Below are 13,862 nucleotides of genomic sequence, written 5' to 3'. Positions count from 1 at the left end.
TCCTGACAGGTGCTGTATGGGAAGAAGAAAGGTCAGAAGGTCCCCAGCCCTGGGGGTGTGAGAGGGAAGGGTAGAGTGACAGGGACCTTTGGGAGAGGGAAGATGGTGAACATGAATCTGTGTCAAAGACAGCATGAGGACCCAGCTCAGTGTCCCCTGGGACATGGCAGCCGGCGTCAGGGACAGGTGTGGAGGGGGGTCAGTGGAGGTCAGCAGGGAGGGGCTGGCACTGCAGACTCCTCTGGGTGTCACGGGAGGGGTTGTGACTATTGAGCCTGCCTGGCAATGAAGCTGCACATCAGAGGGGATGTGACTTTCTGGAGGGTAGGGCTGGTGGCTGATTGCCGGAACTCCAACTCAAACTTGGGGGCCAGGGAGGAGTTGGGCCAGGGTCTACCTGGGGTCCCCACAGCAGGCCAGGGTGTGGGGCAGAGCTTGGGATCTGAGCCTCTCTGCTGTGTGACCTTGACGGGTCTCTCAACTTCTCTGGATGTGAGCATCTAAACTGGGGTTGGGGGACTTCCCTGGTGGCTCAGCGGTTAAGAATCCACCTGCCAATGCAGGGGACATGGGTTTGAGCCCTGGTCCGGTAAGATCCCACATGCTGTGGAGCAACTAAGCCCGTGAGCCACGACTGAGCCTGTGCTCTGGAGCCTGCGAGTCACAACTACTAAGCCCACGTGCCACAACTACTGAAGCCCGCGCACAACAAAGAGCAGCCCCCACTTGCCGCAACGCAGCAACGAAGACCCAACACAGGCAAAAAATAAATAAAATAAAATAATAAATAATAAAAAAAATAAACTGGGGTTGGGGGTGGAGGTGGGGAGGAGGCAGGGGTTGTCAGCCCTCATTTGGCAGCCCGGAGCTAAAGAAACCTGTCACCAAAGACAGAAGCATCCAACAAGTTCAATGTTTTATATCCACATCAGTATCAACGTACCATACAAAATCCGCCTGCCAGCCTGGCCAGGCAGGCAGGAGGTGGGGTGGGGTGGGGGTCCGTGGGCGGCATAGAAAACCAGGGCTCTCGTCCCAAAGAGGAGAGAAAAGAGGGCTTTACGTACAGTTGAGGAAAAATAAAATCAGAGCCCGACATGATTGAGAAGCCTTGAGTCTGCGTCGCGTAGAGGTGCTGTGGGCAGCGCTGCGTGTCGGCTGCCCCAGAGGTGCTGGTGGCCTCAGTTCCTGGGAGGCCTGGGGTCAGCTCATGAGTTTATTTTTACTTATTTTCTTTTTTTGGGTTACTTCTTGGCAGCAGCCCCATTGTGGTGTTAACCGGGTTTCACTTCAGGATTTGAAGGGGAAGTTGGGGTCTGTGGGGCAGGTCCCGCCTGGCCCCAAATGTCATGGATGAGGTTCTTGGAAGTGGCCAAGCAAAGTTCCTTCCTGCCCTAATCCCAGGTCTATGGCTTAAAAATCGGGGTACCCAGGTCGGGGCCGCACAGCCCGGAGGCCTCTGTAAACATGGCAGGTGCAGCCAAGGTGGGGCTTTGGGGACCCCGGGGGCCTGTCAGGGGCAGGGCACAGGGGTGTGGGTGGCCAGAGCTGCAGGGAGGGCAGTGCCGGTGGGGGAAGGGGGGTGGAGTGGGGGAGGCGGGACCCCCACAATAGATACACAGAGGGAGAGAGACCAAGAGGGAAAGAGAGGACAGACAGGTGGAGCTAGAAAGGGACGAAGTGTGACAGTGGGAGATGGACAGAGACTCAGAGAGATGGAGAGACAGGCAGACATGGAGAAGAACCTGAAAGAGACAGAATTGCAGAGAGATGAAGAGAAAAACAGATAGACCTGGAGAAATTCACAAAGACAAGAGAGATGGAGAAAACCCAAGAAAGAAGAGACAGGTTCAAAAAGATGGAGACTGCGGATGTAGCTGCCACCCCAGCTGGGCCAGTTCTCCTGCTCAGAGCTCAGCGGGTGGCAGGTGGGGGCCCGGGGCCCGGGGCGCGCACAGGATGGGCAAGTGTGACGGTGAGCGCGTCGTTGTGCTGCACCAGCGAGGCGTGCTGGTAGTGCAGCACCAGCTCCTTCAGCGACCCGTACAAGTTGTAGGGTTCTGCGAAGCCAAAGCCTGTGGCTGTGCGGTAGATGACGCAGTGCTTGGTGTCGCCGTCCACCCTGTGGGTGCAGGCGAAGGGGTGGGTCAGATGGGCCCCCACCAGGCTCTCCCAGCCCCGCCCCCCTATTCCTGTCAGGTGACCCTGCCTGGGACCTATATTTCCCCATTTCCTGTATGCTGGATGCCGACCCGGTCCAGACCCCGCCATCTCCTGCTTTGATACCATCCCAGCTTCCTCCTCTGTCCCCAAGAATCCAGGGCTTCTTCCTGTCTTCCCGAGGCCTAACATACAGTTGGCACTCAATGAGAGCTCTCAGAAGGAATGGGCGGATCCCTCCTCCCCACCTTCAGTCCACTCTCCATTCCCTTGCCAGGCACTCACACCACAGAACAGGCATAGCAGCCCCGCTGGCTGCTTTCACGGATGAGGAAGGTGCCATCTCGCTTGCCACTCAGCATTTCCTCAGCTTGGGTGCGGTTGATCTTGCCTACATACCATGTGCGTTCCTCGTGGTGGGGGAGATCATCTTCATCCTCCATCAGTGAGTACTGGCTGTGGGGGAGGCAGGGAGGAGCCCTGGTCACTTACTCGTTAGCCTCCAAGGTCCCCCTGCCACCTGGACAACTCTCCCTCCTTGGTGAACTCCTACTCATTCTGCGAAGCCCACCAAAAATGGCCCCTCCCCTGGGACAACCCCTCCCCCCCGCCACCAAGTGGTCACTCACTCCTCAGTCTCGTTCTTGATCCCCAACCATTCATTGATTTTCTTCTGCCGGGCACCTTTCTGAGTGAGCCACCTGGGGGGAAGAGGAAAGGTGGGCTCCTGCTGCTCCGCTGGTAGGGAAACAGCAGCTGCAACACAGGCAGGGCGAGCCACCATGGGCCAGGCCAGCCTGGCTGGAGGCAAGGGTTGACAAGTGCAGGTTCTGGGTGTGATACCCCTGGTTGCCACAAGGGGTCAGCCTTGGCCTGGCCAAGGACCACTTGAACCCAAGTGGACTCCTCAAGCTCTGCCAGGGAACCCCCCTATTTATTATGTTTCTGTTTACACTTTTTGAGACTCTGGGTTGTGCCACCATGGCAAGGTCTTATCACTATCAGAGGCTCAGTCCCGGGGACTTCACGGTGGTGTGCCTTTGCACAGGGCAGCTTTACAAAGGACTTTGAAAGGACCAAGTGAGCTAATGTGTGCACGGTGCTTGGCACACAATGGGTGTACATGAGCGTCCAAGACCCAGGCGGAAGAAGGAAGCCCCTGATGAAGTCCTCAGTGGGTCAGTGGGCAGAGGAGGGATCTTGGGCTCAGGCTGGGCGCCGTGTGCTGGGTTGCACAGTTGGCATTCATGGAGTGGACCCTGTCGGAGGCTCCCAATGACCCAGCCTCGTGAGAGCAGTGTTCCCATTGCACAGCTGAGGCTGAGGCCGCCGCACAGGGAGCCCATCTGAGGGAACTGGGAGGGGCCTGATCGAGAGGGAAGGGGCTGGCGGACAGACAAGGGGGCTAGGGGACTAGGTAGGGCTAGTTGGTGGAGAAAGCAAGAGTGAGACGCATGCAGAGGTCACCTCACCAGGTGCCCCTGCACTAATGGGGGGATCCACGGTTGAGTGCAGAGCCAGGCACTCACACGAGGTACTGGTCTCTGATCTTGCGCAGTTGCATGAGGTCTGGCTTGAGGCTGTTCATGCGCTTGTCAATCTCTCGGTTGTCGGAGGCCTGTGCCCGCAGCTCCTGTTCCAGCTTCGTGCGGCTCTCGTGGATCTCAGCAATGCGAGACTTAAGTCGCTCTGAGTTCAGCAGGATCCTGTGGGAGGAGTGGCTCAGAGGCCTCAGATGGCTCCGAGTATCTAAGCCTTTGGACATGCTGTTTCCCTGATTGCTCTTTCTGGCAAACTCCTATTCATCCTTCAAAGCCCATTTCAACCGACCCTCTCTTCCCCTGAAACCCAGGCTGCCCTCTCTGTTTCCTTTCTTTCCTTACTTGCGCTGTGTCAGATCAAGGTGTGGTAGGGCAGGGCAGAGGAACCAGACTCACCTCTGCATCTCTTTCTCATTGCCCTCACGCCGGAAGCGCTCCAGATATTCCTTGCTGCACTTCTCCTGTGTCTGGCCCTGCTCTTCAAAGATCTTGATAGTCTCATTGAAGGCCTCTATGGCTGTGCGCTTCATCTGCAGTTCCTGGAGGAGGGGGTAAATCTGAGCACCTCCTGGGACTCCCTGCAAGTCCCTCGTGAAGGATAAAGGCAGATCGCAACCTGATATGGAGACTTTGCTCAAGCTGTTCCCTCCACCACGTGCATCGTTCCTCTAGCCCCTCCTTCACCAAATGAACTCCTATTCAGCCTTCAAACCCCACACTCCCCAAACCCCCTCTTCCTTTAGATCCTCCTTTAGGCACCTTAAAAAAATACCTGGGTCTGTGAGCACGGCTGAGAATTAATGATAAATCTAGTTGCTACAATTCATGGGGCTCCTTCTCAGAGTAGATGCTGCACCAAGCACCTTCCATGCATCATCTCATAAAACCTCCCAAGAGCCTCCTACAAAGTCAGAACTATTAATGGGGAAACTGAGGCTCAGGGGGCCTAAGCCATTTTCACGGTCATGATGTTCCTAATTGATCCCAGACAGGTATCTTGTCCACTTAGAACCTCAGGTGACCCATCACTAGAAAGGGGACAAGACAGAAATTGCTCAGGGACTACAGGGGAGACAAAGAAATTCCCTGCTCGAGATGGGATGTTCAATCTGAATAAGTTGTATCTCAACTTACAAAAGAAATTTATTAACACAGTCCTTGAGTAATAAAACCTCCCCCCACTTCCTTGTTTTTAAAAGACACTGCTCTTTTCCATGACCTCCTGAGGCTTTGTCTTAGGCAACTCTTCGTCAGGCGGTTATCATCATTTTGAATAACATCCAGGTTGAAGGGGATGGAGAAGTAATTAAGACTCACGGTTCCAGTTTCCAGATGGGGAGACTGAGGCCCAGAGGCTCAACCAAGACATCTCCCACAGCTCAGCCGCTCCTGGGAGGCTGGTTGGTGCCTCTTCATCTGTTTTTATTTGTTTTTTTTAGAACCACATACATTGATTTCTATGCTTTTAGAGTGATCCCTGGTTGTAAGAGCCTGCTGTGACCTAGAAGTGGACATCTGTCCCTGTGGCCTTGGCACTGCCCCTCCGTGCCTGGGTCTCCCGGGATGCGCTGGCCCGCAGTACCTGGGAGGTGCGTGTGTACTCCTCGTAGAGCTGGTCATACTCGCGGCTCTTGTCCTGGTATTGCTGGTGGTAGACCTTGAGCTGGGCGCCCACTGCTTCCACACTGTCCTCCTTGACGATCTGGTCCTGGGGATACCCGGTGCCGTCAGGGAAGCTACCTGGGAAACAGGCCCAGGGCCGGCCAGGCACCACCCACCCCCGCCCCCAGCTCACACCCCAGCCCTGTACCTGCTGGTACTTGGACACCGGGTAGAGGAGCCGCGTGTCCAGCTTGGCGTTGTACTGAGCCAGCGACTCGTGGCGGTAGTGGGTGATGAGGTCCACAACAGAGCAGAAGGTGAGTGGCTCCGAAAAGCCATAGTGTCCGTCTCGGTGGAAGACCTTGATCAGCTTGTTGTTCCCACCTTTCCTAGGGGCGGGTGAGAGGGGGTGTCAGCAACCAGCAGCATCCGCAGACCCAGCAACGTCCCACTGGCTGTGCGACCCCCAGTCCTCTGACCTGGGTGTTCTCCCTCCCACCGCTCACCCCTGGTCTCCCTGAAGGGACAGGCCCCCACCTGAGGGTCAGTGTGTACTCCCCCTGGATCTTGCTAGATGCATCTCGGACCAGAAAGGTGCCATCAGGTGTGTCCCGCAGTTTCTCATTTACCTCCTCCCTGTGGAGACAGCCAGGACTGGGGCTGCTCACTGGGAGACCCGACCCCTCAGGCTTTGCCCACCATGTGGCTCCACCCCACAACCCTACCTGGAGATGTCACCCCAGTACCACTCAGCATCCTGCAGGGAGGGCGGGTTGCCCCCATTGGCCAGGCCTGTGGGGGCTGGCTTTGCCTTGGGGGGTTTTGGCGGCAGTGCTGGGGGACAGGAAAACAAATGCACACTGAGCACCAACTGTATACTGTGGCCAGCTCCCATTGCAACCAAGCCTGCTGATACTGGCAGGGCTCCGAGTCAGCATTCTTGGTCCCCAACGATAGGAGCTAATAAAAGGGGGTGGAGGTCACCTGGGGGCGCAATCTCCTGTTCCTCCAGATGTTCCTGAAGCAACTTCTCCACCAGTAGCGCAGGGAAGTCGGGGGTGGCCTCAGTCCTAGGGGGAAGAGACGTGTGGTGAGCGCCGGGTAGGGCCTGGTGTGCACAGGGCCCTGCATGTGCTTGCGTGTCTGGCGGGGGGTCTATGTGAAAGCGTGAGAGGGGAAGAAGAGTAGGTGACGCAGGCTGGTGTGGGAGACCCACTACTGTTTATGTATATGCAGTTAGCTCCCAGTAAGTATTCATACAACAAACAACAGGAATCAGCACGTGAAGGAAGGTACAGACACCACCCAAGTGCCGGCCCTCCGGTCTAGGCCCCATCGCCTTGTCCCAAGGCCTGCTAGAGTCTTCCTGGACCTCAAGTCTCACCCCTTGTTATCCTTCCTAGCTCGCCCATCAGGACAGCTCTGGCCTCTTCCCCGCTGGGCCCCGTCCACACTCCTTTCTCATCGTCTAGACCCCCGCCCTGGCTACGTCTCCAGCCCTTCCTCCATCTAAAGCCCCACCCCTTTTTGCTCCGGCTCAGCCCCGCCTCCCCAGCCCCGGCCTCTCACCCGTCGGGCGCGACCCCTGGCGGCGGCGAAGGCGACGGCGCCCGCAGCAGCAGCGGCCCGAAGGCGGCGCTCAGGGCACGCACAGCTGGGCCCAGGGCTGGGGCGCGCCGGGCCACCCGGCCCAGGTGCTGGAGCAGGAAGCGCAGTGTGAGCGCGCTGTGCAGCGGTAGTGTCGGGGGCTCCAGCGCCGGCCCCACGGGCCCCGCGGCCTCTGCGGACAGACGGCCAGAGGAGGGTGAGCCAGGGCTGGCACCCGCCCGCCCCAGAGCCCTCCCCAGTCCGGGATTCCTGCCAGACTCACCCCGCAGGGCTCGGTGTGCCTCAGCCACGGCCTCGGGTGTCACAAGGGGTGCGGGCAGCGCCAGCAGGAAGCCCTTCACGCCATCTGTCAGGGCTGCAGCGTCCCACTGCTCCATATCGCTCAGCGACCAGTCTGCGGGTGCAAGGGGGATACATCGATCCAAGGCGGGTGCAGGGAGGGGACATCATCCGTCCAGGGCAGGTTCCTCTCCCACTCTTGCCCACTGAAGCTTTCCCTCACCTGTGCGCGCGGCAGGTACCTCAGGCCTGTAGCTGTCTAGCCCTGTGGGGAAGGGGATGGGGTAGGTCAGTGCCACCCCACGTGGCAAGGCGAGCTCTCAAATGCTGCCTCGACCCCTGTGTGGGGTCTGGGGTGGCTACTAACCTCCCAGAGGTAAGAACAGGGGGAGGGGAGGGAAATGGTGGCAGAGGGCACGGCGCATGCAATGATGGGGTCTACATTCCCCTGGGAGTTACTCCTTCCCCAACTCAACATGGAGGCCCAGAACATCCAGACTCAGCCACTTCCCATACAGAGTGAGCCCAGCAGCCCTGTGAAGGAGATGAGTTGCCCATCACTAGAGGTAAGCAAGCAGAATCCAGGGGTTGCAGCCAGGCCGAGGCTCACCTGTCCGCTCAATGGCCTCCACAAGTTTCACCAGGATAGGGGGAGCCACATCAGGCGGGGAGAACTGGTCAGGTAGGTCAGGGAGTGTGAGGCCTGGCAGGAGGGGACAGAATGTTGGCAGGGTCCCTAGAAGGACCCCGGCCCCTCTCTTTGCCTGCTGCATCTCAGCCCAAGTGCCTGGCATCTGGACCACCACTCTGGGCGGGGGGACAGAAGGCCCAGCTGGTGGGGCTGGGAGGGCTGAATTAGTGGGGAACGATTTTCTAGGTTAAAATATCAATTCACCCAACTACAGAGGCCAGATATAGTTGGCCGACTAGTGTCCTCCCAAATGGTATGTCCACTTCCTAATCTCTGGTACCTGTGACTGTGACCTTACTTGGAAATAGGGTCTTTGCGGATATAATTAAGGTAAGGATTTCAAGATGAGATCCCTAAATCCAATGACTGGTGTCTTTATAAGAGAAGGCCTTATGAAGAGAGAGGCAGAGATTGGGGTGATGTGGCCACAAGCCAAGGTACACCTGGAGCCCCCAGAAGCTGGAAGAAGCAAGGAAAGATCCTCCCCTAAAGCCTCTGGACAGAGCACAGCCCTGCCCACACCTTGACTTTGGACTTCTGGTCTCCGGAACCATGAGAAAATAAACTCCTGTTGTTTGAAGCCACCAGTTTGTGGTAGTTCATTACAGCAGCCACAGGACACTCATACAGCAGGTTTAGGGCTCTGCCATTGCTTGCTGTGCAACCTCAGGCACAGGACCCACCCTTTCTGTGCCTCAGATTCCTCAACTGAGAAACTGGTCGATGGAATCATCTCTCCTTTCTCAGTGGGAACAACAAAGTGGTTGAAGAGAGTAAAAGGAAAATACCCCAGCTGGATCAGAACACCTCATTCCAAGGACCTTTCTCCATTTTCTAAGTCATTTTGTTTAAAAAAAAAAAAATTTCCCCCCTTTTGAAAATGCTGACCTCCTTCCATGTCCCAACTCCGCCCCCACCCCCCAGCCCCATGTTTCTGCCCCACCCAGCCTTTTGTGCTCAGGCGCACTCTGCCTGCACGGCCACCATTTGATGCAGCTTTGGCCCTTGGCGGGGACGCCCTGGCACACAGCAGGAGCAAGCCGGGGCCTGCGGGGCCTCCCTGAGTGATGGGCCAGGTGGTGCCTTGAGCTGAAGAAAGGCCCAGCTGTGTCAAAAATGCAAAAAAAAAAAAAAAAAAAAAAAGTGAGCGAACAAGGGGAGGTGGGTGACATCCCAGCTGGTAAGGGGGCTCTGAAATTCAACTTTGAAATTTGCCTGTGACCAGTTTGCAAAGCATGGAGGGAGGTCCCATTAGGATAGGCATTATCCCCATTTTACGGATGAGGAACTGAGGCTCAGGGAGGGAGCAACCTCCCCGTGGGTGCACAGCCAGACGGGGGCGCAGGTGACATCAGGGTTCGGCACGCAGTTCCCTGGGTGGAGTTGAATGCAGGGAAGGCAGGCAGCTGCAGCCTGCTGCCTGGTGGTCCCAGGATCCCGGAGGGTCAGGGCTTGAACAAAAGGACTAGTACCCCCCATTTCCAGATGAGGAAACTGAGGCCTGGAGAGGGGTGGTCCTAGCCGATGTCACATAGTCCTGGAAGATTTGGAGGGTGGGGCTGGGTGGCCGCCCGGAGTGGGGATGTGTGTGGTGTCTGGACCCAGGCCAGGCACAGGAGGGAGGCGGCTGTTACCAGGGGGAGAGGCAGATTCTGGCTGGGAGCCCGGATGGGGCCGCCTCCTGCTCCTCTAGGCCGAGGCGGGACGCAGGCCCTGGCCCTGGAGACGCCAGATGCTGCAAAGCCCAAGCCAGCAACCACGCTGCCTCAGCACCCCGCCATTTCACCCCACGCTGTGGGACTCTGGCCTGACTCTCTTTGGGCATCAGTGTCCCTCGGGCACAAAACCAGGCAGGCCATCGGGTGGGGCCTCGGTGCCTCCCAGGGGCTTTGGCCTTCACTGGGTGACTGCCCCTGAGCGAGTGGTCCAACCCCCTTGCACCCTGGTCTCCACATCTGTACACAGGGCCTCACTGGGTGGCTGTGAGGGTCAGAGCAGACCACGCTGGGTGCTCAGCACTCATCAGCCTCCTCCCCACAAGCTGAGCCTCGGTTTCCCTGGTTGGAACCCACACACCCTGCCCAGCATACAGCCCAGCACGCAGCAATTGCAGCGTATGTTCAATGCTCTGATTCTCCACTCCCAGGACACTCTTTGGAAGTAGGGATGGCCGAAGGTCTCTTTGGGGAGGGATGTAGGGTCCTCACATGTCACTGTGCTGCGTGGCCTCGACTGAGTAGCCCACCTTCTTTGGGCTTTTTGGCTCTCTTCATTTTGGAAACCGGAAAATTAGGGTTACAACAAAGGGGGTTCCTCAAGGGATTCTGTCTGCAAACCACAAGATGAAGCTAAATTGAGCCCCTGAATCTTACTGGACACTCCCTATTGTCTTCAAAATCAATCCCACAAAGTCCTTGAGGGGAGGACCCTGCCCGTTTTCTCACTCCACTCCACCTGACGACTTGTCCCCTGAACCCGTCATGACATTCCCACCTCAGGGCTTTTGTCCTCGCTGTACCTGCTGCCCGGAGCCGTTTACCCCCATCTCTCCTGAGAGGCTCCTTCCTCACAGCATCTGTCATCACCTAATCACGTTCTCGTCACTTCTTGAACCAGAAGCCCCATGAGGGCAGGGCCAGGCCTTGTGTCCACCACTCGGTGCCCAGAGCCATGAACTGCATCCAGCACTTGACGGCAGTGTAATCAACACTTGCCGACCAACCAAATGTCCTTATTCCTCCTCTCCTGGAAGAAGCACCATTGCCTCGTGGGAGAGAAGAGGAAACTGAGGGTCTGAGGGCACTCCCCCTTTTCCCCAGCCCTGCCAGGGCCCCTACCTGTTGCTCACCTGGCTCAGGGGGCCCATCTCGGGGCCTGGCAGGCAGTGGGCGTGGGCCACGTGGGCGAGGCCCAGGCCGGGCCAGGGTCACAGGCCCTAGGAACTCAACATAGGTGCCAGGGAAGTCGCCGCGCTGCCGTGTACGCTCATTGAGGCCAGGCATCCAGCCCACGCTCTGTGGGCAGCGCTCACTGCCCTCGGCCACGCCCAGCGCCTGCAGGGCTGCCCTGCTCACCACCAGCACGTCGCCCGGCAGCAGCTCCAGGTCCTCCGGCCGCTCCCGGCGGAACGGGTACAATGCACGGTATTGGAAGCCCTCGGCGCCAGCCATGGCTGGGCAGGGTGGGGTATGGATGGTCAGGTGGCTGCTTGGAGCCCCAGTGGCCCCATCAGCCTGGGGTGGGGGCCAGGAGGGTCCGCTGGGTGGGCTTGGGGACTCAGACCTCTATTTCCACCAAGAAGTTACAGGTGACCACAGGGGATGCTCACGCCTTGCTTCCCACCATTGTTCCACGACCCTGACAAGGGTCACTCGTTGCTCGGTCCACCATTCGTCAACCGGTGGGAGGGGGTCGGCAGCAGCGTGATCTCAGGTCACTCAGCCGCTGCGTCCCCCCTCAATCCGTAGGGCTGGGCTGGGCCGCTCACTCCCTCGCGTGGGGAGCCATCGGCTCCCGAGGCTGGCGGCTCTTCCAGCTGCGCCAGGCGAGGGGGCCGAGGGCACAGGCTGTCACCATGCTCGGCTCGGGACGCCGACCTAGGGGGAGAGGGGCAGGGCAGCATCAGCCAGTTTGGACTCCTGCCACCCCTAACTCAGAGATGGGCCCAAACACCAGGTTAGAATCCCCTGACTCATTGGCTAATGGGGGGCCAGTCCCTGCCCCCTCAGTTTCCCCAGCTGTAAAATGGGTACAATAGCCCTCCTTTGGGGTTGTTGGGGGCACAGCTCCAAAGAATCTGCCCCAGGCATACTGCATACTCAGTAAACAAGCTCTTCATCATCCCTGTTAGAGATGGGGAATCTGAGGCTCAGAGCAGGGAGGTCTTTGTTGGACAACTCAATGGGCCAGGATGCCAGGACTCAAAAACTCAGATCCGTCCAACTTCACGAGGCCCAGGATAGATGAGAGGAGGCAGCAGCCACATAACAGACAGTTATACCCAGAGTGGGTAGGGTGTAATGGGTGGTGCTCAGGGTGCTGTGGGAGCCCCAAGGAGACTGGGCCAGCTGAGCACAGAAGGAGGCATCAGGGGCAAAAGGCGGTAGGAAAGGAGGTCCAAGCAGAGGCCCCAGCACAGGCAAAGGCCTAGAGGTGAGTCCAAACAAATGGATCTCTGATCTCTGCGGGGGAGGAGGGAATGGGGGTGGGGGCGGTGTCCAGACATTGCTCAGTTTGGTGCCCACACAGTAGGTACTCAAAACAGAAGGGGGTTGGTGGGAGGCCAAGAAGACCTTAGCCCCAGGGTAGACATGGAGCCAGTAAAGGGTGGAGGGAAGGAGGGCACTGCAACTGCCAAGAGGGAGGCTGCTGGATGCAAGGGGCAATGATCACTCCTTAGGAGCCCCCAGTCTCAGGGAGACACAGCCCAGCACAGACACATTCTCAATCTCAGCCCTGCAGGTTCAGTCCTCCACAGAGGTTGGGGGGTGGTAGGCGGTGCTTTTCCTAGGGGCGGGTCCTCACAGAGGAGAGGAGGGGGCACTGGCCAGAGGAAAATAGTACAGGCAAAGACCTGACAGCAAGAACTGCTTGCCAAGAGTTCAGGGTGGCTTTAAGAAAGCCACAGACCACGCAGGGCCTCGAGTGCCAGGCAGAGGGTCAGACTTTATCCCTCGACCACGGGAGCAGCAAGAGGTGTCCGAGCAGGGAGCACAAGCTCCACATTCCAGGACGCCCCAACTTACCCGCTCCCTGGCCCCTGTACCCCCACTCTACAGGTGGGGAAACTGAGGCCTAGCGAGGGGGACGTCCAGGAAACCGCCTAAATCCGCTTGCCTGCCCGCCTCCGCGCCCAGCTGAGCACACGTTTGCACACGCCCCAGTGTGCGCGCCTGGGAACCAGCGCTCCCCGAATCCAAGAGGCGGGTGGAGAGGCCAGGCCTGGCTGGGGTCTTGGCGGCTGGACTCAGGGCCTGCGCGCTCACGCGTGTGCAGACGCGCACTCGGGCCTGCGTGGACCCCGCAGCCCAGCCCAGGGGCCGGAAGTGGAGTCGACCCTCTGCCGTCTTGCACCCCACTATGCCCCACACAATGCCTGGGCGCCCCTCATTACTGCTCGATGCCCCACTCCCGGCAGGGCCTCCCTCAATTCAGGGCCGCAGCTCCAACCCCTTATCTCTGTCTAGGGTCCCCCGTTCCGCCCTCATCGTCCGGGGAAGGCTGCAACGCAGCCAGGTCGAGCCAGAGGCCTCCCGCTCCCTGCGGCCCCCAGTTCCCGCGGGGCCCGATGCAACCCTGCTCGCATTCTGGCTTCCACCATGGCCCCACACTCTGCCTGGGCGCCCCCGCATCTGACCGAACCCCAAGACCGGCCTGCCACACGGACCAGGCCGGACTTACCTGGTCGCGGCCGCCACCGCTGCTGCCGCGGCCGCCGTCACGCAGAGCCGAGCCAGACCCGTGGCTCCACCGCGGCCGCCGTCGCCGCAGCCGCGGGATCCCCACCTCCGCCGCCGCCGATGTTCCGAACAGTCGGGTCCGCTCCCGGCGGAAATGGCCGAGCGTATTCGGGCCGGGAGGGTGCAATGAGGCCGAGGCGGAGCCTGGGAACGCTCGAATGCTTCCGGAAAGAGCCGAACGTACTCCCGCGGGACTGGAGGGTAACGGGGTGGGGGTGGGGCTCCCCGAGATAGCCGACCATTTCCGGAAATAGCCGAACATAATCGGGTCAGATGAATAATTCCGAGGCTGGGCTCGGCTAGGCTCGGCTGGACTCAGAGATGCCCGAGCAATTCCGGAAATGGCCGAGCGCGCTCCCCCTGGACCGGCAGAACAGAGGCTGGGCCCCGAGACTTCGGAAAGTTTCTGGAAAGAACCAAGGGTGCTCGGTCCCAAATGAGGCCCTGGGAACTTAGATCTAGAGGCGACCACCAGCTTCCGGAAACTGCCGAAGCATGGACAGCTCCAGAGGGCGAGTGAGG

At 58.9% G+C, this 13,862-nt stretch overlaps 1 protein-coding gene across 3 annotated transcripts; it reads right to left on the bottom strand.

Annotated features, from left to right (window-relative positions):
• Positions 1-901: 901 nt before the first annotated feature.
• Positions 902-13,401, bottom strand: PIK3R2 (phosphoinositide-3-kinase regulatory subunit 2). 3 transcript variants are annotated; one of them, XM_081231652.1, is made up of 16 exons: positions 13,282-13,401; positions 10,730-11,477; positions 7,801-7,893; positions 7,414-7,455; positions 7,174-7,305; positions 6,873-7,083; positions 6,288-6,373; positions 6,029-6,137; positions 5,841-5,939; positions 5,512-5,692; positions 5,284-5,409; positions 4,098-4,240; positions 3,690-3,866; positions 2,790-2,861; positions 2,446-2,616; positions 902-2,122 (listed from the first exon to the last, which is right to left on the bottom strand). In XM_081231652.1, the coding sequence occupies exons 2-16, from the start codon at positions 11,049-11,051 to the stop codon at positions 1,915-1,917; spliced, it is 2,172 nt and encodes a 723-aa protein (XP_081087778.1). In that variant the 5' UTR covers positions 11,052-11,477; positions 13,282-13,401; the 3' UTR covers positions 902-1,914. The 3 variants fall into 3 exon arrangements, with proteins under 3 accessions (XP_081087778.1, XP_081087780.1, XP_081087779.1); XM_081231654.1 differs by lacking the exon at positions 5,841-5,939; XM_081231653.1 differs by lacking the exon at positions 7,801-7,893.
• Positions 13,402-13,862: the final 461 nt, after the last annotated feature.

The sequence above is a fragment of the Mesoplodon bidens genome (assembly GCF_964165515.1).
Source record: "Mesoplodon bidens genome assembly, chromosome: 4".
NCBI classification, from domain to species: Eukaryota; Metazoa; Chordata; class Mammalia; order Artiodactyla; family Ziphiidae; genus Mesoplodon; species Mesoplodon bidens.
Note: the sequence above shows the minus strand (reverse complement) of the source record. Positions and strands in the feature narration are given on the sequence as shown.